The sequence below is a fragment of the Scleropages formosus genome, chromosome 6, assembly GCF_900964775.1.
Source record: "Scleropages formosus chromosome 6, fSclFor1.1, whole genome shotgun sequence".
NCBI classification, from domain to species: Eukaryota; Metazoa; Chordata; class Actinopteri; order Osteoglossiformes; family Osteoglossidae; genus Scleropages; species Scleropages formosus.
Window position 1 is genome coordinate 31,782,040 of NC_041811.1, and position 27,681 is coordinate 31,809,720.

At 42.6% G+C, this 27,681-nt stretch overlaps 1 protein-coding gene across 1 annotated transcript in view; it reads right to left on the bottom strand.

Moving 5' to 3' along the window:
- Nucleotides 1-1,977: 1,977 nt before the first annotated feature.
- LOC108936173 (polypeptide N-acetylgalactosaminyltransferase 9-like) overlaps nucleotides 1,978-27,681 on the bottom strand; it is a 44,960-nt gene continuing 19,256 nt past the window's right edge. The window contains exons 6-11 of the mRNA XM_018755336.2: nucleotides 26,114-26,231; nucleotides 9,575-9,760; nucleotides 8,399-8,536; nucleotides 4,920-5,015; nucleotides 3,048-3,215; nucleotides 1,978-2,731 (exon numbers count right to left, since the gene is read on the bottom strand). Coding sequence (XP_018610852.1) covers nucleotides 2,585-2,731; nucleotides 3,048-3,215; nucleotides 4,920-5,015; nucleotides 8,399-8,536; nucleotides 9,575-9,760; nucleotides 26,114-26,231 — 853 coding nt within the window. The 3' untranslated portion in view covers nucleotides 1,978-2,584. The remainder of the gene's footprint in view (nucleotides 2,732-3,047; nucleotides 3,216-4,919; nucleotides 5,016-8,398; nucleotides 8,537-9,574; nucleotides 9,761-26,113; nucleotides 26,232-27,681) is intronic.

Genomic DNA, 27,681 nt, shown 5'->3' on the forward strand with positions numbered 1-27,681 from the left:
CTGCATAAATGTGACCTAAAACGTGATCAGATTTTCATGCAAGTCTTAAAATTCGATAGAGAACTCAGTTAAACAAATGAGACAAAAGCATTATACTAGTTCATTTATTTACTGAGGGAAATGATCCAGTGTTACACATCTGGGTGTGGCAAACATATGTGAACTTCTACAATTATCAGTTTGTCTGATGGGGAAATTAGAATCAGGTGTTTCAATCAATGGGATGACCATCAGGATTGAGTGGGGGAGGCGCTGTCTTATTTAAAGAAAAGAAATTTGCGGCTTTACTACCAAAGTCTGACCTTCACAACACAGGTTTGTGGAAGTGTGTCATGGTTTGAACGAAGGAGATTTCTGAAGATCTCAGAAAAAGAGTTGCTGGTGCTCACCAGGCTGAAAAATGTTACAAAACTATTTCTAACGCATTTGGGCTCCACCAGTCCACTGTCAAGCAGATTGTGTACAAATGGAGGAAATTCAACACCACTGTTACCCTCCCCAGGAATAGTCAACCAACAATGATCACACCAAGAGCAAGGTGTGTAATAGTTCGGGAGGTCGCAAAGAAACCCAGGGTAATATCTAAGGAAGTAAAGGCCTCTCTTGCACAGGGTAATGTCAGTGTTCACGAGAAAGTCAACACTCTCCAAAGAGAAGGGGAAAGAGAATACCTCTGCAGTAATGTCTCTTTCGCCTAAGTTAATGCACAAGTTGTATTTTCTCCAAGATGTACATCGCTTTGGAGAGAAGCATCTGCTAACGAATAAATGTAAATTTAGAATATTGCTCCCCGTCTACAGTTTGCTAAAACCCACACGGATAAGCCAGAAGGTTGTTGGAAGAATGTTCTGTGGGTGGAGGAGACTTTTTGGCTTGAATGAGAAGCGTTATGTTTGGTAAAAGGCAAACACTGCATTGCAGCATAAGAACCTTATCCCATCTGTGAAACATGGTGGTGGCAGTATCATGCTTTGGGACCATTTTACTGCCTCTGGACCAGGAGGACAGCTTGCCATCATTGATGGAACTCTGAATTCTGAATTGTACCAGCAAGTTCTACAGGAAAATGTCTGGGTATCTGTCCGTGAACTGAAACTCAAGAGAAAGTGGGTCATTCAGCAAGACAACAACCCTAAACACACAAGTCGTTGTACCAAAGAATGGTTAAAGCAAAAAAAAGTTAATGTTTCGGAATGGCTGAGTCAAAGTCCTACAAAAATGTTGTGGAAGACCTGAACCGAGCAGTTCATGTGATGAAGCCCACCAACATCCCTGAGTTCAGGAGGAATGGACTGAAATTCCTCCAAGCCGATGTGCAGCACTGATCAACAGTTACTGGAAACGTTTAATCACAGCTATTGCTACACAAAGGGGTCACACTAGTTACTGAAAGCAAAGGTTCACATACTTTTGCCACACACAGATACGTAACATTCGATAATTTTCTTCAATAAATAAATGAACAAGTATAATGCTATTGCCTTGTTTGTTTAATTGGGTTCACTTTGTAGTTTTAGGACTTGCGTGAAAATCTAATCGTGATTTAGGTCATATTTATGCAGAAATAGAGAATATTCCAAAGGGTTCACAAACTTTCAAGCACCACTGTAGGTAAACAGCTAGTGTAGCACTGCAGTAACACTACAAGTTTCTCTGAAGAAAACTGTCAGCTAAAGGAATAAATACATAGTGCTTCTAAATAAATAAGATTTTAAATTAGGAAATGTTCATTCTGTATGAAGGAAGCAATTTGTGATCACCATGTAGCATTGACAACTATGTTCAAAAAACATGAATGGGGGTTAAAAACATTTTATTGGAGTGATCAGTTTTTAAGGCTACAGCCTGTTTCAGAGTGTTTAAATATTACTATTGTGTAAAATTTTTATTTTTTCAGTACTTCCAGGGCATGCTCATAGCGATTAAATTCCCGTCAGACAACAGAAAGAAAAACATAAAAAGGAGCATCTTAAATAATTCCAGTTGTGCACGAGTCTCTAGATTAAGTAAAATGAGACAGAAATGGTTAACGTTTGTCCTGTGAGAGCAAATAAATGTGGTCCAGACGGTGCTTGATTCATGGTGGATTTCGGCAATCACGCAGCTTGGGTTTTTGGTCACACATATAAAACCCATATGCATCATGACAAGATCAGGATTAATATGACACTGCAAGGAGGAATTCATCCGTTGAGATATTACCGAGCTTCATCCTCTATCACTACTTCTACCCAGTTAACGGACCTGCTTTTCCACCCACCGAGACCAGTGGTACACCACAGTAAGGGTAGGGCGCAAGCCTTCCGGAACATTGAACGTGGATCATCTCCATTAAATGCAGAAAATCTGTTAGGACTGGATCTGTGGGGATCTCTTGTAGTGTTTCGTTACCTAGGATGTAGTTTGAAGTGCTTCCCCCAGCGGTCCTCACATACACGATCCCAGCTGGGTCAGCACTCTTGTATTCCTCTCATATTTCTGATACACTTCTGATCCTGCACAGCGCTGTGTTCACCTTGGACACCCCGGCTAGTCTCGGTCTGTGCCGTTGCCTAGAGACACCGGCGCGTGCCAAGGGCTCCTTCTAGTGCCGAGGATGCTTTATCCAGTTGCGTATCGTCCATTTCTGCCCTGAGCATCTCTGAACCACCAGCCTCAGTCCAAAGTTGGCCTCCTTGGACATTTCCACTTCCAGGCATCGTCCCGTATCCCTACTGATGATCGGCCCGTTCTGCACACAGGTGGAAACAGAATTGTAAAGCTGTGCGAGTGCTACGCTGATGTTCAATATTCACTGCCATCAAATAAATCAAGAAATTATTCATCGTCTGACTCGTAATCTTTGTAATACTCAGTGAAAATGGACGTTGGTCATTGACAGCTGAAGGCACAAACTACTGACCTCTTTACCCTGCTAAGGATTTCCAACAGACCTTTATCGCAGATGCTCTGATCCAAACGGCAGCCTTCACAGTGTATGGGCTTCACAATGTCACTGCTGACATTCACTAAAAATCAGGAACGACTTTAGGAAGAAGGTGTCCCACCTGTGTGAAATCCCAGAACCTCTGCGATGGCCGCACAACGTCTTCACACCGCTTCAGGAGCGGTGCCCGACCCCTGCCCTCGTCCACCAGACACTTGGTGTCCGGCAGGAAGGTGGTCGAACCCAATGGACCCAACTGCAGCAGGCCCTGGGTGGAGTAGCGGGCGAGCTGGAACACGAGGGTCAGGCAAAGCTGTCAGCCGGAACCTGTCTACCAACGAATCCTTTGTGTTCCTTTCTTAAGTCACTTCCTCAGGGCTACAGGAGCTGTGCGACTGCCAAACAAATCACCCCCCACACCTCCGAGGAATGAAGATCAGTGCTGGAGTCTTAAGAGGTTAACGGCTCAAATCCCAAGAGGGAACTTAGTCTAAACACAACGCAATCTGTACTGATACAAACATGTAGCTGCTTTGCTACCTTAAACAAATTCTTTTAAACAAAGAAACTACAGTCTGTCGTTTTTATTGTAACCCTAAAAGATATGTTGACAATAATCCTTCCATCACACCGACGTTCGCAGTTATTCATTAATCTGACGCTTCTCTACAAAGCAACTTACGTTGTTAAGCTGCCGACGGTTATTTACCGGTTTATACAGCTGGGTAGATTATTTTATTTTGCATATTAAAAATATCACTCAATCACAGGTACTGCTTTTTCCCCTAGCTCAGCCTGACATCGACTGGGAGGACGTAGCACTTCCATGTTATTGCACTGTGATTTTTACCCAAAGTCGATACAAATAAACATGGGTATGTCCTGTGCACTATGTTTTGCTTGCAGTCGTGGGGTTTGCTCACTGTCCTGCGTGGACCGATCTCTGAATATTTCATTTTACCTACAAAACCTGCCTCTCTTCATCCCATTAAACACCGAGCGTAGATACAGGGACCTGTACAGCAGGGATTAGAATAATAAAAAAAAATATTAATTCTCTGGGAATAACCACCCAGAGCAATCCACAATAATGAGATGTACAGCGGTACATTTCTGTGCAAAATCCACACGAGTGGTAGGAGTGTTCCCTATCGAGATAAGTGTCTTGCGCGTACGACTGAAACACAAGGGTCAACAATGGAGCTCCACTGAGGGGTTAAATACCCCTGTGGCCCCAGAGCTAAACGGTTTCTACCAGACTGCGGCATGAGGTTACCGTCCCGGGATAAATATTTCCGTCTCAGGCTTAACACATACAGATCTGGTTTGCTCCATGTCCGAAAGTAGTGCGGTGATTAGCAGCTGCTGCCTTTGGACCCAATGGCCGCAGGTTCGAGTCCCGCCTCCAGCTGTAGTACCCTTGGGCAAGGTACACTGAAATTGTTTGAGTAAATTATCCAGCTGCACAAATGGGTTAAAAACTGTAAGATGCTTTGGAGAAAAACATCAGCTAAATGTAGATACAAAAACACAACAAAAAAAGGATCTACTCCATGTTTTTATCAGATGGAAAAACACGACGTGTCACGATGTGGTGGGTATCATTCACTCTCTCCTAACTCAATTCCCTGGACTCATAAGCTGATTTGTCGGAATTACAGAAGACCCAGTACTGTGCTGCAAAGCCCAGCTATAATACTTGGTATAGATATTAAAAACACACCTTCATCTGGATCGTGGTACTAGAGTGGTAACCGCTTCTTCTCGGGGGGGAATGCAGTTTAATGCTTCGTTGCCTGCTTTTGGCCAGCAAACTTTACAGGCTCCCTTCTGTTTCGCGATTCACACGCATCGTCACACTTATGGACGAGTGAAATATTGCCGGCAAAACCAGGCACTGGCTACGAAAAGTTGTCGATGCTTTAGGAGATCAATGCAAAGCAGCGGAGACAAGGTGCGAGGGCACACAGAGAGGCAAAGGAAATGGTCTCACCTGCGAGGACATGCCGTGGCAGGGGTACAAGATGGCTTTGTTGTCGTCCTCAGATCCCTGGTCTAGGCAGTAGCCGCTGGCCTTGCTGTTCCGCACCTACCAGAAAGAGGCACGTGAGTAGCATCACATGAGATCCAGCATTTCGTATGTTCATCTGGAGCTGGCCTTCCGCACGCAGCGGAGGATTTCTCCGGAATTTGCATGTGAAACGCTGCTCATGTTTGGCTGTGGGGCAAGTGGAGCCCTTGAAGCTCAATCATTTTGGAGAAACAGAGCTCTGCTACCGTGCATCTGCTGAACAATGTGGTCAGCGGAACACACACACACACACACACACACACACACACACACACACACACACACACACACACACACACACACACACACACACACACACACACACTTTCAGAACCGCTTGTCCCATACGGGGTCACGGGTGAAACCGGAGCCTACCCGGCAACACAGGGCGTAAGGCCGGAGGGGGAGGGGACACACCCAGGACGGGACGCCAGTCCGTCGCAAGGCACCCCAAGCGGGACTCGAACCCCAGACCCACCGGAGAGCAGGACCGTGGTCCAACCCACTGCGCCACCGCGCCCGTCAGCGGAACAATCCCCCATCATCTTTCCCGGTTCAGTTGCTACACAAAATATTCACAGGAGAAGAAAGAGCCTTCAGCATGGTGTACGCACAAAAAAATGGCAATCTGGTAAATAAGCTCATGGGGGTGGGGGTGGGGGGACTGAAAACGATTAAAACCCTTTTTATTTCAGCGTATTGTACATAATTCTCGCGTATTCATAATTTAAAAACTGGTTTGAAGCCGTGCCACTGTTAGTAAACGCAGTCCAACAGAACCAGTTGGTGGAAACATGGCATGAAAACAGAAAATACCATGTCGGTAAAAATGGAAATGAGTAATTTATGTTTTAAAGCTGTAAAGGTTCCTGAATTTTTAAAACTACTTAAAAACTTTGTTAAACAACATTAACAATTGACTCGTCCCACTCTTTTGCCTAGTGCAGTGTTATGAAACTCTATTTGGCCCCTAGCCGATCTGCCTATTTACACATTTTTCACAATGAATTCAGTCAGATCATATTGTAGGTTGTACTACATGTGAGAAAGTATGAAATAAAATCAACTACAATGTGTTGATTCATTCATGTGGCGTGAAAGGTGTCATCCCCAGATACACTACATTTACTCATTTAGCAGATGCTTTTCTCCAAAGTGACTCATGATATTAAGCAACTTAATATCATTATTTACTCATATATACAGCTGGGTAATTTTACTGGAGCAATTTAGGGTAAATACCTTGCTCAAGGGTAGTACAGTTGGAAGTGGGATTCAAAGCTGCAACCTTTGGATCCAAAGGCAGCAGCTCTAGCCACTACACACCCAGCTGTTCCATGAGATGTGAGATATGATCCTAAATGAGATATGAGAAAATTACCATCCCCTTAGTGAGCTGAGCTCAGGTGAAGGTTAGGGTTGACACTTTGAATACATTGGTCAACCATCACGTCTCATTCAGCCTAGTCCTGCTCGGTGTAAATCTAATTATCTGTGGCCCAGATCATCAAGATGAACATGTCAGCAAGGGTTTCTACAGGTAAATCATCTGGTGTTCAAAAAGTAATTCTTGAAAACCGGCTGACGAAAGCTGTTAATATGTACTAGTGTGGAAAGGGCTGAAAAGCTACTTCTAAGGCTCTGGAGCTCCACTGAACCACAGTTAGAGAATGTGTGGGACTGCGGTGAATTTTCCATGGAGTGCCCATCCTAACAATGACTATTTAAACCACAGAACTACGGTCAGGGTCCATGGCACCACTACAAGAAAGACTCTGCGACCCATGGAAAGTAGGAGACAGAGACCACGACTCGCTAAGAGACAACAGTCGTTACGCAACAGCACGTGTGGATGATCCTTGATAGTCCTAGAATGGCTGATGAGTGCAAGTAGAGCTCTTCACCATACAGGTGCCCTCTATCTTCTGGTGTAAAAAGAACATGACATTCCACTTGTGGGAACATCGCGTCAATGATCAAGCATGTTGTCGGCCATGTCATGGTTTCGGGATGTTGTCCTGCATCAGGATTTGGATGAGCTGCTATTATTGAAGGAGCCGTGAATTCTAACCTGCAAGAATTCTACAGGAGAAGGTGAGGCCATCCAAGTGTGAGCTGAAGCTGAAATGAAAGATCATGCAGCAAGACAGTGACCCAAAACCCGTAAGCAAGACTATATTAGAGTGGCTATTAGAGAAGAAAACATTTTGAGGTTTCGAAAGCTTTGGTCAGAATCCAGACTACTGAGTTGTTGTGGCAGGACTCGAAACGAACACACCGTGCTTGGAAAGGCACAAATGTCAATAAGTTAAAGCAGAGCTGCAAAAAGGAACATTCCTCTAAAGCACTGCAAGGATCCGATCGATGGCGGAAACGTCTAATTTCACCTTTCCGCTGCAGGGTTCGAGAGACTCGAAACCCATCCCCGGGCTATAAAGAGTGAGGGGTACAGCCTGGACAAGGCACCAGTCCACCACACACACACACAATCAATCACTGAAACACATTCCAAGGGCAATTAGGAGTCACAAATTCTCATGAAGCGCATGCCTCGGGACCCATAAAAATGGCAAGAACCCGCAGTCTTGTTTGAACCCACAACCCAGAACCTGGAGGCACCAGCCCTCCAAGCGAACGACGAAAAAATCGCCTCCAGATCTTGCATTCCTCGAAACCGCTACCCTTTTCCTTCACGCAAGCTTCTCACACGTGCTTGAGCACAAGTGTTGGAAAACACATTTATATGTGATTTTTAAATTGCACTTTGTTAGGTTCTCTTTCTACCCAGCGACAGCTGAAGGCAAGTCAACTCAGTGCGCAGCCCGACTCTTATCTGCTGCGTTTAATTGTCAAGACCTTTCATGGGAAGGAAAGAACCTCTTGCTTTGTAATTTGTCGTCTTTGATTACTTGTCATACTTGATGTACACTAAGGCGGATCCATTTACATAACAAAAGGAGGAAAAGAAAAGTGAAAATGCAATCAGTTCTGCCCCGCTGTGCCTCGCCAGTAAAGCTGAAGTTGGGCGTTCTTCACACTTCGCGTTCTGACTATAAATTATAATCGAGCCCCAGCATTTGAAATTATCCAAATAATGCAGTTCAAATGAGGAAACTCAGGAGCAAGCAGCAGAACGCGGAGCCCGATGGTTTAATTTTTGCAGAACGGTTTTTGTAAACGAGCCGTCCGCAGTGCCGACGTTCAATCGTTTTCGTGTTTTTCTCTATCGTTTTGCAATTACAAAGCGGCGCTCCTGAAGAAAACAACCTGCTCGTGAAGCGAGGAAAGGCATTTGCTGCAGAAAAAAAGGGCAGTTTGACAACGGATGAAAAGCATGGTTAGTTTTCAGAAGAATCGTTCCCATTTACCGCTCAACGCTTTTCGGGCTCCATCACGCTTACCTCGCCGTAGGTGATGGTGTCGTTGTAGACGCGCATCTCTGGGTAAACGTGCTCCAGGTACCAGCGGAAACTTTTGCAATTTAGCTTCTTCCGCAAGGCCACTCTCTCGGAGACATCCCCAAAATCGACCCCGGGGCTCTGTTGAGTTGACCACGGTCAATACAAGGGAGCTCAGTAACTCGGATAAATTCATCAAAGCCTCATAAAGTCACCTACATTTTTTGATCAGATTTGCAAGTTGTGTCACATAGCTTTTTACAAGTACTCCCTTTTAAGAATCATTATTCAGAAAAATTCACCCATAAGCATTTTACATCATAGTCAGTTAGCAGATGCTTTTCGCCAAAGCAACTTTCAATTCACACAGCTGGGTAATTTTACTGGAGCAACTGAGGGTAGGTACCTTCCTCAAGGGTACTACAGCCAGAGGTGGGATTGAACCTGCAACCTTTGGATCCAGAAGCAGTAGCACTAACAGCTACACTACCACGTGTCTCTATAAACAGCTCTTAACTTCGAAAAATATGCATAAACTTGTCTTTAAGCGCTTCTGTTCTACATTCATTCATTCATTCAAGTTATTTTTTTATTTAATTTTATTTTACAATTTATTAATTCAGCTGACACTTTTCTCCAAAGTTACTTACAATGTTAATCTACCTACAATTATGTAGTCATTTATACAGCTGGGTTATTTAAAATTTATATATATATAGACTTTGCTTCCTTTACTGATTACATAGCTATTTCATTAAGCTGCAATAATTTTCCCCCACGTTTGTGCAGTAACTCAAAAGACTCTGGGCTCTGTAAGTTCAAAGGTCAATTTCTCACGTTTGCATGGGCTGTTTGTGTTATATATTTACATTTATTCATTTAGCTGACACTTTTCTCCAAAGCAACTTGCAGCATTAATCTGTCTACAACTACATTCCCACTTATACAGATGGGTAGTTTTCAGTGGAGCAATTTATGGTATTTAGAGTTAGGGATTCAAACCTGTGACCTTTGGATCCAAGGGCAACAGCATTAACCACTAATCAGCTGTCTGGGTCATCGTACCAAAATATAAAATATGAAATAAATTCAGATGGGTGTAATTGCATGGAATACTGTGAGTCTGTCCAACGGTGGCACGAGACCTACGGATCAGCACAGCGGGCAGTGAACACTCACGTTGATGGGGATGTTCCAGGCCATGTACACATGCGACTTGTACTCGTCCATCCAGACCTCAGCGGCCCGCAGGGCGTTGCGCTTTGCGTAGTAGTCGATGTCGTTGTTGTACGGCTTCTTGGTGCGCTCAATGTGAGCCACCCTGGCGCAGGGCAACACCTCCATGCTCCCCCCGCACTGCCACACCTGGAAACCACAGGCCAGACTCACTCTTAACAATCTTAATCTCAAACGCAAGGAGGGGCTCTGAAGCCACACACTTGGGCAAACCTCAATTTTTAGCACTAACTCAATCAACCTTACACACCGGATTTTACACAGCTATACACACACTTATTCTTCCCCCACGAACGGCTGACAATGGGTGTACGTACACCGTGTTTTGCCGATGGGCACTGAGAAATCACTCAAGTTTTCATGTAATCTGGGTTGAAAGATACCTAGAAATAAGATATTGTGCATTCATAAATTAGTAATTTCTATCCTGTAATAATGCAGTTTAATTTTTTTTTTTTTAAAAAAATGCAGCCCAACTGATACTAACACATTGTCAGACAGGTCCTTTGGGTCACCACCAAGCCAGAATTTAAACATACACACGGAGAGAGAGAGAGGGAGAGAGAGAGAGAGAGAGAGAGAGAGAGAGAGAGAGAGAGAGAGAGAGAGAGAGAGAGAGAGAGTCTGCTGGTGTGCATCTCACTCATTTGCATATTTAATTGGCCAATTTGCACACAGAGGAAATTAAGCAGAACAGAGACAGTCAGTCATTGGGCAAAGTGTTTTCTTATCAGACATACACAAGTTTGTACATAGCAGTGCAATGCTGTTGAAATGTAAACTGGATAATGAGAATAGGAATATGTTTTGCACATTATATAGCAAATCAATATACGAAAATGTTTAAGTATATGGGTTAGGGTTATGTACGGTTAACCCTAACAACCAGATATGTTTGAGTGGCTTTGAGAAACATCATTTGAATTAAATATTTATCTTTTTTCATCGGTCACTACAGTAGAACCACCTAGAGCATCTAGATCAGAGATTCTTAACCTTCTTTATGATGTGAACCCCTCTGACAGTCGGGTGAAGCCTACGGACCACTTCTCACAATAATGTATTTAAATACTGAGAATTACAAAGGAAACCAATTATACAGAAACACAGTTGTGAAAATGTTAATACTACCTGCATTCGTAAATGAAGGAAATGCTTTTTCAGTTCAAGATTAGTGAAAATAAAGATAATAAATGTTTTACCATCCAAGTTCAAGTAAGCGGTAATACTTCCGAAAGAAAAGGAACAAGGACACGTTCATTAGTGACTCCGGTGACTCTGTCTGACACTGCGGCGGCTGAAATTACTGGTCAGACTTTTGAAGGGTAAATATAAGAGCATTTTGGTTTGTGCTGATCGATGACATATTCGCTTTTCACAGAAATGGATTTTGAACACATCTTCATGCCACAAAACCCAACATATCCAACCCTGTTTTTCATTTTGAAACCATTAACGACCCACTATCGAGCTTGGCACTATTCTCGGTTTATGATTTCTGTAGAAGGCGGTCAACAACTTCATCCAGATGGCCACGCATGTTCTCCTCAGAGGAGCCCAAGCCAAAGATCGTGGGCCAGGGTTCGACTAGAACAACCTCTCACCCAACAGGAGCGTCATGGTTAATAACCCCTATATCCCGAAGGCTTTCCCTTGTGGGCACCTGCACGCTTGGCAATAACACTCATCAAAAGTGTGCTTTTTTCCTCATGAGTTTGGGATTACTCAGGGTTGAAATTCCAATTAACTAGTCATGCACGTTAATCCAACAGCGAAACCACAATGCAATAATCGTGCCGCGACCATGTCTTTGGGGAACGACATGCTAAATTAAAAACTTCATTACCCCATTTATACATTTTGACCAAATATTTATTTGACCTTCTGTTGTGCTGCTCTGGTAAATAGACAGCACTAGGCTTAATTTGATTTATTTAGTCTGAGTAGGGGGGTACAGTGGCACAGCGGGCTTGGCCAGGTCCCGCACTCTGATGGGTCTGGGGTTGGAGTCCTGCTTGGGGTGCCTTGCGATGGACTGGCATCCCGTCCTGGATGTGTCCCCTCCCTCTCCAGCCTTGCGCCCTGTGTTGCAAGGTTAGGCTCTGGCTTGCCGTGACCCTGCTCAGGACAAGTGGTTTCAGTCAATCTGTGTGTGTGTGTGTGTGTATCCTGAGTAGGATAGAAAGATAGGTTTTGTCTGTAGGTTCTGTATCAAACGAGCCGATCATTTTAGACAAAGCATTATCAATGAACATAGATAAGTGATATTTGACGAGAACAGGGATACACATTTGGGAGGTACCACAAAGGGCAGCATGGTTGCACACTGAGTAGTGCTGCTGTCTCACAGTGGCTGGGTGGTATGAGAGGACGTGAGTTCGAACCCCGCTCAGTCTGTGTGGAGTTTGCATGTGCTCCCCATGTCTGTGTGGGTTTCCTCTGGGTGCTCTGGTTTCCTCCCACACTCCAAAGACATGCTGTTCAGGCTCACACATAGTGTGTGAGTGACAGAGAGAGAGAGAGAGAGAGTGTGTGTGTTCCACTGATGTATGGATGAGTGACCCAGTGTAAGCAGTGTATCTAGCAGTGTAAGTCACCGTGGTGAATAAGGTGTGTGGGCTGATAACACTACAGAGAGTTCATTGGAAGCTGCTTTGGAGAAAAGCATCTGATAAATAAATAAATTTAACCAGTCACTTTCATTCTCTCAGCAGATGCTTTCCTCCAGTTCAACACACCACAATAAAACAAAAGGTTAGTGAGTGTTTATACACCTGGTGTGAGGCTGGTCTAATTTCCTCCCAAAATACTGCCACCACAATGGATGACATGTTACCCTCTGAGAGGGTCTATTTCTATACGACAGGATGAAACTCCTGTATTCCCTCCAGCGTTGTGCTTCGCTCTCACTGTACAGGTGCCTCAGTTACCCCAGAGCCAACGACAGGTTACCACGCCCCCCCCCCCCAGACAAAAAAATCTGTATGGTGAAGTGCCACTCCGTCTGCAAAAAATGGATCTTTCGAAATTAGCAGCACGATTTTGCTCCACTGTTAAGTGCCACTCCGCACGCTCTCCGCCGGCACCGCGTCCCACAAATGGGTGGTGTGTAGCGCTGCCAAACGCGTCCCGCCAAACTCGGCAGGTGCACCAAAAAGCTCCCATTTTAACAGGAAAAAGCCGCACATCACAAGAGACCTATTCTTAAAATGAATCGTGTTTCAATTCACGGGAAAAAAAAAAACAAACACACGAAACAATGAATAGGCAACAATTATAGGAGCGGCACAACAGTCGGGCACGTTTTCCGAATCGAACACGAGATGCTTAGTATGTTGTCTGTGGACGTCCATCGAGTCGCCTGGTTCCCAACAGAAAGGCCCGGTAAATGTTTGCCTTTTCTCAACCGACTTCAAAAAAGGTTAAACCATCACAGCCGGCATTATTAAAAAGTACTTAGATTCTTAGAATTAAACTTTGAACCGCACCAGTGAGATCACCCAGTGGCCTTTAACTACGTCACTATGCATTAACCACACTGTTCATATTTCCCTTAAAATATATTATATCTCTAAACAGTGCAGGTGACAAGGAAAGACCCTAAAAACGAAGGTGTTTATAGGCACAATATTTTATGATAAATTTTTTTTTAGACATAATGACAAAAACTAATGAGCAATAAGAATAAATTGTCAGCGCGCCCGGATATCGATAAACATCGACACGTATTTAGAGACGTTGGCGAAAACATTGGCACCTTTGCGCTCTTTGCAACAAACGCACAATTTGCTCCAAAAATATTCTTTTCTTTGAAGGCTTTTTTGGTTTTCTTTTTGTTCTGTAAACATAGAGACGGTGTGTTTTGCCAGAAAACTAATTTGGTCTCATGTGTCCACCTTCTTCTGTTTTTCTGTCAACAAGCACCTTAAGATCATCACCCAGATCCTTGAAGGAAGGAGGATTTCTGTCAAAAGACTAAACTAATACATAAAAGTACAATCTAAAAGAAACTGGAATGCACATCTTACCATATTTAATTCTTAAAATCTGAAAAATGTTTCCAGTTTTAATTCTGACAAAAGGAAGAATGCTTCCAGACTACTTTAATAACACAATGTAAGAAAAATTTTCTAATTTTATTTTATTTTTTCTTTGTATTTTCCATTCATTTATATTAGACTAATCATACTTTTGGTGTTAGTTTGTACCATATGTCAGTTTTTACAAAAATATTCTACATTCTTGAAATTAGGAAATTTTAGCACCGGATTCCAAGCACTGAATAGTCCAGTAACTTCTAGGATCTGATGCTTTCTAGAAGATTCTGATGCCTTCTAGAATCTTCCACTGACTGTAAAGTACAAAACTAAAACTGAAACTCTAGAAGAAACTAGTGGTGTTTTCGTAATGAGTCAACTTTAACTAATCATGATCAATGTAAAAATCGACATCACTAAGAACTTTGAAACATTTCGGTACGTTGTGTTAAAGGTAAACTCATTAATTACCACAACTGGACAGTAGAAGCTGCCCTTGTGGTCAAAATGTTACTTAATTTGATGGGAAAATCACCCAATACTGAAGTAACATATTTATATTAAGAATGACAACAAACCAATTTCAATAACCACTTGTCTCAAGTGGGGTTGCAGCAACCCAGAGCCTATCCCAGATACATTGGACCCAAGGCTGAGGCCCACACCCTGGACAGGACGCCAGAGCATCGCATGACCACAGCTAGGCACCCAGGCCCACATCCGGGCAAAGGGTACTGAAGCAATGGAAGGGCAAGCACCTTGCTCAAGGGCACTACAGCCAGTAGCGGGGGATCGAACCGGCAACCTTCAGAGCCAAAGGCAGCCACTCCAAGCACAGTGCCACCAGCTGCCCCATTAAGAACAATGTATTTTGAAAAAAATATGACAATGAAAAGAGGAACATGAAATTGATTTTACATTTTGCAGAGCAATCGGATGTTATGAGAACTGAGAAATCTTATCCGTTAAGCCCCGAAAATCTGGCTTTCGAAAAAGGAGCCAGGAATGTGTCCCTGTGTACGTCAAGCTCATTTATGCGTGGCAAAACGCGGTGCACCGGAACCATCGGGCACTTCCCGCACCTTCGCGCGACCTTGCAGAACCAAGTAATAATGTAGGAATGACTCAGCAGAGCAGCGGATGGCGCGGGGCTGACCGTAGCAATTCCCACACGGCGAATAACTTGAGATGTTGTAGCCATTATTCGTGTAATCATTTTTTAATATACTGCATCATTTTCCCTTCCTGAAGGTGATCAACGCTGTACGCCAAATACTATACTGACAGCTCGGGATACGTGCCCTGAAAATCAACTCGCGCTTCCGAAAAGGGCGTGATTGTTTTAACGGGGCTGATAATCAAATGTGAATCGCTGTCAAAGGTGTAACACGCGAGAAAACGGAGTGACTAGTCGAGTAATTCCAGTGGAAAAGATGTAAATGCAGCTTGCTTGAGGTTAACAAGACAAGGACACTCTCCTCTTTCTGGCTGTCACCCATAATGCACTTCATCTAAGCTGCGAACTGAAACCTTTTTGCAAACTCCGCGCCGTAATATAATGAATAATGTTCCTGTATTATAACCACTCAACATTTACAAGCTTTTCTACGGTCACATTATTCCACCATGCCTTCTGTGATATCATATTCCACTTAGATGTTGACACTGACTCTGGCTGCATGTAATATATAATCTTTCCTCAATGGAAAAAATAAGTCCTTGTACTGGAAACCGCAGTGCAAATAGCCGATCTGCTCTTTTTTAACGGAATATATATCTACATTCATTCATTTAGCGGATGATCGATAGCTGTGTCTTTTCGGCGACATTTGGTGACACCTGGTCGAACTGCCCTGCTGCTCTTTAAGGATGACTAACTCACCGGCAATTTTCTTTTTTGCTCCAAAAAAAGCCAGTGGGTGATCACTAAAATTACACCGATGAAAGCAAACTATACTACATACGCATCTAGATTTACATTTTTAATGCATTTGGCAGATGCTTTTCTCCAAAACAATGTATAAGGCAGAGAAGAAAACTGTACAGCATTTACTTCTCCTATCAAATTTCACTTTCAACAGCATCAAAATTATTTTATTACAATGTATAAATAGAGCAGTCGAAAGCAATGTTGTTTACTGATACGTATAATGTAATAGAGAAATATCCTGTATTCCCTCAAGTCTCAAAATGAATGTTTTAATTCTTTTCTTCCCTTCTCTTTTTTTTTTCCTGGAGAAAATGATATGTTGGGCGCAGAGTCAAAAGTGGGACATTTATCTTGCTCAAGTATCAAAACACTGGGTCTTTCAGAAGCCAGGGAGCACGTATCTGGACAGCCCCTTCTTCCAGCTCGAACCCGGACTTCTCCCTGATGGAGTGCACAGAATAAAAAGCCTGGCAAATTACGCCGTTTCTTACCTCGGAAGCTTATCTGAGAGGCTGTCAAGCCTCTTTGTCGACAGCATTGTGTAAAAAATTGCCGTAAGAGACAAAACTTGCGGTGTCCAACACCGCGTTCAAGCAAGATTGTTCCGGAAGGGCCTGGATCCTGAAACAGCATGAAGTATTCGTTCACTTCTTTGTTTGAGAGGACCCCCTTTTCTTCCCGAAATACTTAGACGTTTTTATGTGACCTCAGCGTCTGACATCAGACTGACACGGCAGTAACTTACCCGGGTGTACAAAGACACGAGGACGAACCCATCTTCCCATGTTCCGACCTGTTGGCAGCGCTCTCTACACACTCTGGTGAACACAACAGCGGACGTGGGCTGGATTCAGAAGCCATTTAAATTTACCTAAAAAATTCACAGACCGCCACATAAATGTCTGCAGGTAGATGTTCTGAGTAGTTTTTTTTTTTTTTTTTTTTTTTTTTTTGTTTGTCCCCCCCAGACATTTTATTTGTTGCTAAAATGCATCTCGGTGTTCTGGCTGAGCACCAGCCAAGGTGCGGGGATGGGCTTGTGAGCAAACACGGAATCAATCACAATTTTAATGCCTTTTGAGGAAGCTCACGCGTTATTCATCATCCTGCCATCGTGTTTACCAGCAGTCGGCGGCGAACGACAATTTCCAAGGCCGATCGTGCCAAAGCCGACTCCTCCGTCCGCGTGCGCTTAAATTCGAGGATTTTCATCGGGGACTCTGACACCGCTTTTCCGTAATTCGCTTTCAAAACAAGTGAAATGTAATTAAATTTGCTGACATTCTGTTCTATTTAATCTGTCTTCCCCACTAAAAAGAGAAGTGTAATATATTAAAGGAATTAGGGGAATGAGTAGAGGTTCTTGTCACCATGAATAATCCGCCCCGTCCCGGACACGCACTTTTTTTGCCGCTGCGATATCTGACGATAACTGAAGATACTGTTAGTGCGAAAATCGTAAAGCAAAATGAACCCACTGTCACCATCTGTATGGAGACGTTCACCTGAAGACATTCCTCTGAAGCACACAGGGCCTGGGACAGCTGTGATTTCATTCAGGTCACACTACGCTCCTTTATCACTGCATCACTTGGCTACAAATGCTCTCCCACTTGCTCTATACATTCCCTGTCTCTCTCTTGTCTGCACACAGACAAACAACAGGGTTATTATTCAGTACAACACCATTTTTTTTCCCAATGCATGGTCATTTTACCTTAATTTTGATGTTTCAGGACACAAATACACACTTGGTGTCCAAAATTCTAAAACTTTTTGTCTCTTGGTGGTGTTAATCTGGCTGTTTACTGGGAAAAGATAATTTACCTCTACCTTACTCTAGAAACATGGACAGTGATACATCTTAGATTAATAAAATCAATACCTAATTCCTAAGTAAATTTAAGTCGATAATGTCAGCAAATCACATCCATCAGTTAAGGCAAATATGCAGTGCTGCTTGAAAATATGTGACCCCATCAGGGAGGGTCATTATTCTTGTGTAAAATATTAAAATAAACTTATAAATTGAATAAATGATGATGATTTACATATCTGATTCTACTTTCCTACTTGGTCTAACCGATACAACTTGAGCTTCACTTATTTTTTACACCTGCACTACTTGCGTATTTCTACTACACACAATTTCCATTATTATAATTATTTCAGATAAAGACTGGCTCTAATTAAATAGAACAATTTTGTTTCTAAACTAAGGGACACGAGCGGTTCACGTACTTCCAAGCAACACTGTAAATAGCATCATTGTTATTAATTTAGTCGAGCCTTTCATCTGAAGTGACTGACAATGTTAAGCTACTTACAGTTATTGTCCCGTTTACAGAGGTAGAGCAATTCAGGGTAAATACCTTGTTCAAGGGTACTACAGCAGGAATGACATTGAAACTGGAGTCCTTTGAGTCCTTACAGGATTAACCCATATACATGTAACTATTAACTCAGTTATTTTAATCTGAGTTTGTTTAAACAGCTTTCATAACACAAATACCAGTACGATAGCACAAATAAAGCCATAATCTCATAATCAAATGAAGATCATCTAACATCAAATATTTGTTAGTAGCGCTGTAAAGTGCCTCGAACGGCATATTGTCTGCGTGCTCTGCAGAATGAGATTGGATTTTCAACATTAATATGCTCTTCCACATCTGCCCGCTTGGCGGTCCCGCGCACGAAAGGTAGAGCACGGAGGTTCTCGGTTCCGGCTCCGTTGTGGCGGAACGACCTGCCCCTCTCACTCAGAACTGCTGAATCTCTGTCCACATTTAAAAAGGGTCTTAAAACTCATCTCTTCCGAACTCATTTGGCCCATCATCTCTTAAGATCACGTAAAATATAAATGTTCATGCCCATGAAGCATACATGTTCATTATCATGCTTGGATCAGTCCTTTACAGAGCCACTCCTGTAATGTAACGTAAATGTTTATATGTATCTCAAAAAAAAAAAAAAAAACAAAAAAAACTAGTCTAGGAAGGTGATTAGAAACCGACGATATTCTGGTAAAGTTTTATGCAGCTACTTGTGTGATGAACGCCAGTGCATATGGTGAAGGAAACTAACTGTACTTAGAGTCACACATCTGCACCTATGTCTCTTTCTCTAATGTAGTGCACAAACTGTATTTTCTATGAGATGAACGTCACTTTGCAGAAAAGCGTCTGCTAAATGAATACATGTAAATGTAATATTTTAATAGTATAAATGTCCTAGAGCCAAACGATAAAGATGTCTCCATCCTGGGTGTACCCTGCCCTATGCACTATGCTTCCTGGATAGACTCCAGACCCTACACTGGACAAGTGTTTATTGAGAATGGATGGATTAATGTAAATATAACATTAAAAGACAAGCTGGAAATAATAATTTTGACTCCAAATAGAAAAGTTATAAAGCGTTTGTAGTTCCATTGTTATAGCTGTATTATCCTCACCTTTCATAAATGTGGTTAAAAATGTGGATATTTTGGTATTTTAATTCATTTTAGGTGATATATTTTTCATCTGGGAGAACATTCTTTTGCCCATAAAAATTAATGGTAATTTGATCTTCTCGCAATGGGAATTTGGTTAACAAGATGATTTCGCTTCACAAATAAACCACAGTATGTGAGGAATGGGTGTGAGCGTGTTTAAAAAACACATATCTATATATATATATATATACACACACACACACATTTTCAGAACCGCTTGTCCCTGATGGGGTCACGGGGAACCGGAGCCAACCCGGCAACACAGGGCGTTAGGCCGGAGGGGGAAGGGGACACACCCAGGACGGGACGCCAGTCCGTCACAAGGCACCCCAAGCGGGACTCGAACCCCAGACCCACCGGAGAGTAGGACTGCGGTCCAACCCACTGCGCCACCGCACCCCCCTATATATATATATATATATGTATATATGTATATATACACACACACACATTTCTCTTTAAGTGTTCCAGGGATATTGTTTAAAATATTCAGAAATTGCCAATTAAAACAAGAATTCAAGGACCTAAAATACAGTGAAACACACCAGGCTCGCGTGTTTATGGAGCAGACGTCATTGAACGGTTTCCATCGTATGAAAGCCTCTTGAATTAGCAGATTATTGTTGCCAATCAGCCTCTAAGACACTCCAAAAGCACTTCAGCTTCTTCAATGATTTCCAGCGTTCGCACACTTGATGAAAGCGAAGGACAGCTGAATGTTACGGGAAGCAATTTTTTCAAATAAGCCAGAGCGCAAACACACTTATGCATCTACGTGACATTCAAAAAATACGTCTCATCTGTGTTTTCTCAGTGAATAACTGTTCGGCAGGAAAGATTGTAAGCAAGGAGAACCTACTTTGCCCTCGATCCACAGCTGTGGTGTCCTTGACCAAGACATTTAAATTCCTGCAGGAAAAGTGTCTGGTAAAACTGTGTGTTGCTTAGTAAAAGCAATATAACAACAGCGCCTCAAATAATTCAATAACAGCACACATTTACTAATAAATTCTTTCTTAAATAAACATGATAAAATCAAGAGCCTGTTTAATTTTTTTTTTTACTTTGTTACTTTCAATATATCCTTATGTTAAATCACTGCAGACGATAACCTTATTACCCAACCTATTAAAGCCGATAAATATGCACATGACCTCAAAGGTGGACCAGGGACAAGCTGCCATTCCATAAAAAAATAATGTATGTGCTCCAGTTGTGCCCCCCCACCCTCCACCTCCGTAGTGGTATCTCTTTGAAAGCCGCAGGGGCCTCCAGAAGCCCCTCCAAGGCATCCCCTATAAGTCGTATCACGGTGAAAAGTTCAGTAATCAGAGAGGGGGGGTCATGTGATCATGCTGAAATCAGAAGTACAAGCTGAAGTGTAAAGCAAACGAAACATATTTTCAAGCTGGTGCCGAAATATAAACATACCCGCTCCAAGTCTGTAATGCTTTGTTTGTATTACCATGGTCAGTGTGGGAAAATGGGTAATATAGCGGTTAGGGAAATCCGGTTGTAACCTGAAGGTTCCTGGTGCAAGTCCCATTCCATCACTGTGTACTTAACCTTAATTGTTCTAGAAAAATACATAAACATATTTATACGCATCTTTGAAAAAAAAAATGAATAGGTGTTTGCTAACCACCCCAAAAATTCTCATCTCATATACTTTGTAAAGGGAATTACAGTTACTCATTTCGCTGACACTTCTACGAAGTGACTCACAGTGTTAAGCTACTTACAATTATTTACCCATCTCCAAAGCTGCAGAGTTTCATAAAGAGTGATTTTCAGGGTAAGTACCCTGGTAAAGGGTACAACAGCTGGAGGGGGGATTCAGACCTGCCACCGCTGAGTCCAAAGGCAGCAGCTCTAACCACTACACTGCCAGCTGTCACTCAGAAGGGAGAACATCGCAGATGGAGGTATAAACAAAGTGCGAAAGGGGCCCACAAATAAGCTTCATGTTTCACGTGATGCAGAAGATTATTTTCTTTCATTACAAGAAGGGTGACAGCAGATGGTTGCGCATGGTGATCAGGTGGTTGTCCATGTAATTAGTTGGTTGTGGGTTCAAGTTTAGAGAAGAGTACTGTTAATATACCCTTAATTGTTCTCGACTGAGAATGCCCATTAAGAACTGCAAGTTTTTTGGACAAGAGAATCTGCGAGGCAAACGGACACTGCCAGTAAACGCGACTGCTCGACGGCCGTTGTACGGCAGAAGATGGACGGATCTACTATGTGTACGTTAACATCTGCGCCGACTAATTTCCCAGAAGCTTTTCTCGAACGCGACGCACTTGTCGGGGAAAACAAAAGAGCATTTCACCAACAGACGGGGGAGAAACAGATGCAGACACGTGATTCACTAAGCACCAGTCAACAAAGTGGAACACCACCGTTTAAAAAGAACACATTACACAATTAGTGGCATATGGAATTGGTAGAGAGTACATTTTTATATGTCTTTCTATTTCTGTGAATACTCCAGAGATGCACTCGGTCACCCCCCTTTTCCATATAAGGGCCTGAACACCCCCAACGCCACCCCACCCCATCCCATCCCATCTGCTGTGTGACACTGTGGGTGGTCCCTGGGCAACTGCTGCAGATGTGCATCATATAAAAAATAGGTATCACTGCGCAGTCAGCGGGGGTCACTCCCCGGCTCTCTATTCCCCGGACCTTATTACCTTGTGGGTGAAACACATAAATGTGTTGTCCGGTGAGTGACGCTGTGCTGTGTTTCTCCAATTATTATTTAATGACCTTAAATGTGGCAAGCCAGGATGCACTGGGTCGCTGTTATCTCTCCCCACAAACTACACGTATCTGAAATACAAACACAAGTCTTGAGGCATCTGGCTACCATCAGCCAAAGTTACAGAACGGCTACCTTAATATTATAGCTCTAAAGCTCCTCGACAGGTCAAACTGCAGTCCATCAGCAGACCTAACAGTACTGTGGGTAAAAAAATGTCTTTGATGCTTCCCTGGTCACCTGTCAGACTGTTCAATCAGCTCTGACCTGAGGCTCATCCCCCACTAGCACACTAAAAGTGACATTAATATGCATTTGGGGTGACAAGCCTCAGCGGATGCGATTATTTCCAAAACACGGGTGCGTGGCGGTTTAATGTAATATAGCGGGACTTTTGGAAGCGGAAATTTTTGATTAAAACCTATTTGACATGAAAGCGAGGTGTGACGCACTAGAGGACATTTGGCAAAAGCACCGAGTTTAATTCGGTGTCAACTAGCAAAGTCAATTCAGTTCACACATTTTAAATTACTGAGTGATTAAATCAAACCTGAATGAATGAATGAATGAACGAATGAATGAATAAATGCGCAAGTTATGTGTGTACATATACACACATATAAATACGTATGTATGTATTCGTGTGTGTGTGTGTGGTGGGTATAGGGCTCGAGTCCTGCTTGGGGTGCCTTGTGACGGACCGGCGTCCCATCCTGGGCGTGTCCCCACCCCCTCCAGCCTTCCGCCCTGTGTTGCCGGGTTAGGCTCCAGCTCACTGCGACCCCACTTGGGATAAGTGGTTTCAGCCAGTGTGTGCGTGTGTGTGTGCATGCATGTGTATGTATTCGCAGGTATATAATGTGAGTTGGTGGATAGTGCTACCCTGAGTTGGAAGCAGGATCCCACTGACAGCTCCGACAGACCTGTCCCTGTCCTCACTGAAAAATTACGGCCAGTTGTAGACACCTAAGGGTCCAGTAGAAGGACCATAAAGGCAGCTGGACAGAGGACTTAGGAAAGTGGCTTTAGTTTTCTTTGGTTTTTGTTTGCTATTTTCCAAAAGGGGTCTGTTCAGTACCTAAGTCCTGCCCATGTAGCCCACTAAATTTTATATGTACATCTGTATGTGTGTGTGTGTGTGTGTGTGTGTGTATATATATATATATATATATATACACACACATACACAGTATATATGTGTACATATGGGTATATAGTTATAAGTTGTGCGTGTGTATATATATGTATATACACACACACACATATACATATGTATATGTGAACATATGTGCATATACTTATATGTATGTAAGTTATATATGCATATATGTGTGTGTATATATACAGTATGTACAGTACATATGTGTGCGCGCACACACACACACACCTCCTTCAGATGTGATCGGACAGCTGTCTTCAATTGGTACCATAACCATGAGGGCTCCATCAGAAGCGAAACGGCCGATTCCTTTGTTTGTTTTTCGGAGGGACCGCGGACGCTGTCGCTGTCATTAGCTGCTTGCCAGACACCGTGCAGAGATAATTTAGAGGCTGGACTTTCTGGGCACTGCAGATGGTTGGCTTAATACGCACTCATAATAGCAGGATGGCCTTATTTCTGAAGGTGACTCACGTAGCAGAGAACCGGAGGGAAAGAGGACTGATGCTGTCAGGTTTCGTTTTTTAGATTTACAATCGGGGGGATTAAATGGCACGGTGGCCGTTCCTCTCTTTGAGGACTCTTTGCGGTGAACTCGCTAACGGGGTCATGTTGACATGCATCTAGTGCATAATGCATTTGTTTTAATCAATCGCTCAAGCACCCTTACTGTCAGCATTAGTTAATGCTTAATTAGGATAATTCAGACTATTGCAGTTATGCGCCAGGTTGCAGCGCTTGGCTCTGGGGTATTCTTATTAACCTCAACCGGGGGAGGCTTCCTAATGGATTGCCTTGCAAAATGTACCAGAAAGGAATTGTTTTCTACAGAGGAGCAATTTACAACCCGAGCCAAAACCTGACACCCGGTCACGGCAGCTCATTAGCATATATGAAGGATATCATTTGCGATCACGTCCGGAAAAACTACGTATTAGAGCAGTGGTGTGCGGGTGTAGTTCCTGGTATGAACCCCGCATTCTGTTCATAGCACCTTTTATTTTCCCTGCTCTAAAATAATTTAATCGAATTGCTCCGTCTCTTTTGCCACGAATCACTGCCCAGTTTATGTCGTACATCTCGAATCAGCGTGAGAACAGCCTGAAACCCATATAAGCAGAACAATTAGTAATTAAACACAGACACTTACTTAAATGAGGCTGTCAAGGTTGGGGCCAAATATAACATGTTTTGTTTTACTCCGGTATTTCATTAGATTTCTGGCTCTACGTCGAAATTCCATTTTAAAAAATGGACACTATCAGCAACAACTGTCTGGTTTTCCGTTTATCTTTCTTTAGCGACTCTTACCGTATATTCCTTTGTTCATGTCTCCCGCCGGTCTTTGAAACCGCACCTGATCCAAAAAGCTGTCTACCATCATAACACAACCATCTGCCAAGAGCAAAAGCCCCTATGTGAGAGCTGTGCAGGCTGGAGTGTCTCAAGGACAGCAGGTTGGACTTTTATTGTCCCCTGCTTGCACATTGTTTGTCTTGACCTTGAACTGTGACCTTTGATTTATTGACGGGGAAAGAAAGGAAATAGGCTGACTGTAAGTTTTCGAATACATATACACTTTACTGAACACAGCCGAAAATAAATCAATCAGTCTTTTCCCTTCCTGCAGCAGGAGGGATTCTTTGTATATATTCACCGGCCATCTTCCTTTATGGCATCTTAATTATACACAGTTTTGTCACACATGCTATTATCTGGAGACTTACTGGAATTTAATGTTAAATATAAGCATGCTGTTACTGCTGTCATCATATTCATTTGCTTTCATATTAGATTTTTTTGCTATAAAGAAATCTGCCGTAAAATTTGGTCGCCGCATGCTTCAGCTGTTTACTCCTGTCTGATGGAGCCATCGCCCCCATTGCGTTACTCAGGGTTTCTGGAAATTTCTATGATCAGCTGATATGTTGACCTCAGCAAGGCACCACAGTAAAACTTCGGTGATACACATTTCGTGAAATGTACAGTATAGTCCTGACATACCTTTTTTTTTTTTAATCTTTGTCAGGCTTTGCCATGTGTCCTGTGGTGCAGTATTATATATTCTCCTGGGATTTCATGTGTAACTCAGACTCACATCGTACTTTATTATAATGGACTGCAGTAGGTTACCTAAAGTGTCCCCAAAGGCCTTAATAAAGGTCTTGAATAACGATTTCAACCTTTGGCGTGCCATGTCTCAGGGACATCCAAGGCACTGAGGAACGTGCAGCAAAAAGTATTAAAATAAGAAAATAATAATAAAACACTTTCCACGGGTCTGATGAAAGCCAAGTCTGTATTTCAACCACCAGTTCCACACAAAGTAACTTGCGGCTATGTGGCAGCTACAGTAGTAATTTAAATGTGTCCTTCGCTGCAGACTTTACTGCCTCTGATTTAAGTGAATATTACAATTTAGCATTATGGATTTCCCCCCTCACTCGGCGCAATGCATTTATAACTTGGCAAGGTTGAATGTGGTTTTTTCCTCAAGACTCCACAACATCTTAATCTACTTTAGGCTAAAAAAATGAATAAAATGTATAATAAATCATTAAAAATAAAACAGATGGCGCACGATTTCAACTTTCGCTCCTGCCCCCCACCCCCCCCCCATTCCTGTCTCTTATTGGGTTTATAATAACACTCAACAGTTTTCATGTTATTGCAAATCATAGCCAATGGGGTGGTTTCTTCGGGCAGACCTAAGCTCCCCACTCTCCTCCAGACTCCACTCCATAATAACACAGTTCAAATATTTGAAATATTGTTTATTCATGCAAGTCACATATGACAGTAAATCAATAAAGCTCATAAAGTCTCAAAAAATAATGCCCCTAAATGGTATAGCATCCATCCATCAAGCCATCCATCCAATTTCAATAACCGCTTGTCCTGAGCTGAGTCGTGGTGAACCAAAGCCTATCCTACAAGCACTGAGTGCAAGGTTGGGGAGGTATAGCCTGGACGGACACCAGTCCATAGCAGCGTAATGGTATCCCTAGAAAAAGATCATTCACGATCCTGGGTTCAAGAACAAGTTATGGTTGGGCTTGATGACTTCAGGAACTGAAGCTGACAAGAACTCACCCTCATGCCCAGTTCGATGTTCTCTCCTCCATAGACCTCCATGCCAGGATCCAAAAGCCCAATCTCCTCAAAGTACTCTCTGTCCACCACAAAGGAGCAGCCAATCATAGCTGGGGTCCTGGAAGACCAAAAAAAAAAAATCTGAATTGCCATATGCGTTAATATTGTATACAGCTATTCTATTTTTCACAATCTGAACAGACTTCCACGTGTACGTGCAGAAACCATCAATCATTCTGTAGAGGATATATAAAATGACGACGAATGTCTTAATCCCAAGCTGCATAAATTAACCTCACTGTATTTCACATTCAACAACAATGAATTTCTTCAATCCTTGAAAAACACAGAGAACCTGCTTAGAGGCCATGGCACCTGGAGCATCCAAAGTTCTGCTCATTAAATGAGTGTCAGTTCAAAATCACAGCATGTCCTTCCTCCCATAACAACATGTCTTTCCTTTTCCTTGACAACAGAAGAATTACATTTAGGACATAATATCATCACATTTAGTGCTGACTGTGGCTGTTTACTGAAAGGTAAATTGGCAGACATGCAGATACCTTCAACCAGCAAACGAATGCAAACGTGCGAGCAAACAGCCAAACAAATCAATGTTTACACTACAGATCCTCAAGAAAGGGGGTATTGCAACACTCTGCACGGCACTTATGTATTTAAATGCTTATAGCAAGTGTAATCAAATTAAGGGAACTGAACAGAATATCCCATATAGCGCACAGGTAGTGTCCTCAAAAAACAGAAATTACAGAACATGAACAGCATGCAACTCACTTTCAGTGAAAATGAATTCTCTCTTTTATATGAACTTTGTCACCCTAGACCTATAAAATTACAATCAGTTGTGCATTGGTAGAGTATGTGCAAGTTTCAGCTTAGTGAGACATTTATTTATTTATTTATTTTTAATGGCAACAACACAGTAATCTAACATTACAACCAATATTTTATGTGGGACGGTCCAAGGGAAGCCGGCAAAGGAAAATCACTGAAAAAAATTCCAGATCCAGATGCATCCAACCTTGATCTCAGTGCTTTGCCAGCTTCTTTGGAATATTCTAGAATGTGCAGCAACTCTTGCATTTGCAAGATAAGCAATCATGTGTTTTTTTCCCCCGTCACTAGTATTTCCTACAGTTTCCTTTCACTTCGCACACATTCGCCCCACACATTCGCCTCAGGGGTCCAGCTGTGTGACCAAATGTGTTTCAGACTGACTTCTTGGTTGCAACCGACATTTTTCGGCTCACGCCACATGGAAACGCTGCAGCTTCCTTGAAAGGGGAAAGGAATATGATTGCCCAACTTCGCTTCTTAAATATCAGTGCCATTGCCTACTAGTTTTTTTTTTTTATTTTATTTTTTTAATAATAAAATGCAATGAAAGGGATCAAATTGTAGAAAAGATCAAGCCAAAGGGTCTCTTTCAAATGTCAAAGGAGTAATCAGGAAAGGAATTTCTAACTGATTTCACGGTGCTCATCGAATCCACTCTGAGTAAGTCCATTAAATGTGAAGAGGTTTATACTGTGCTCCTATATGAATCT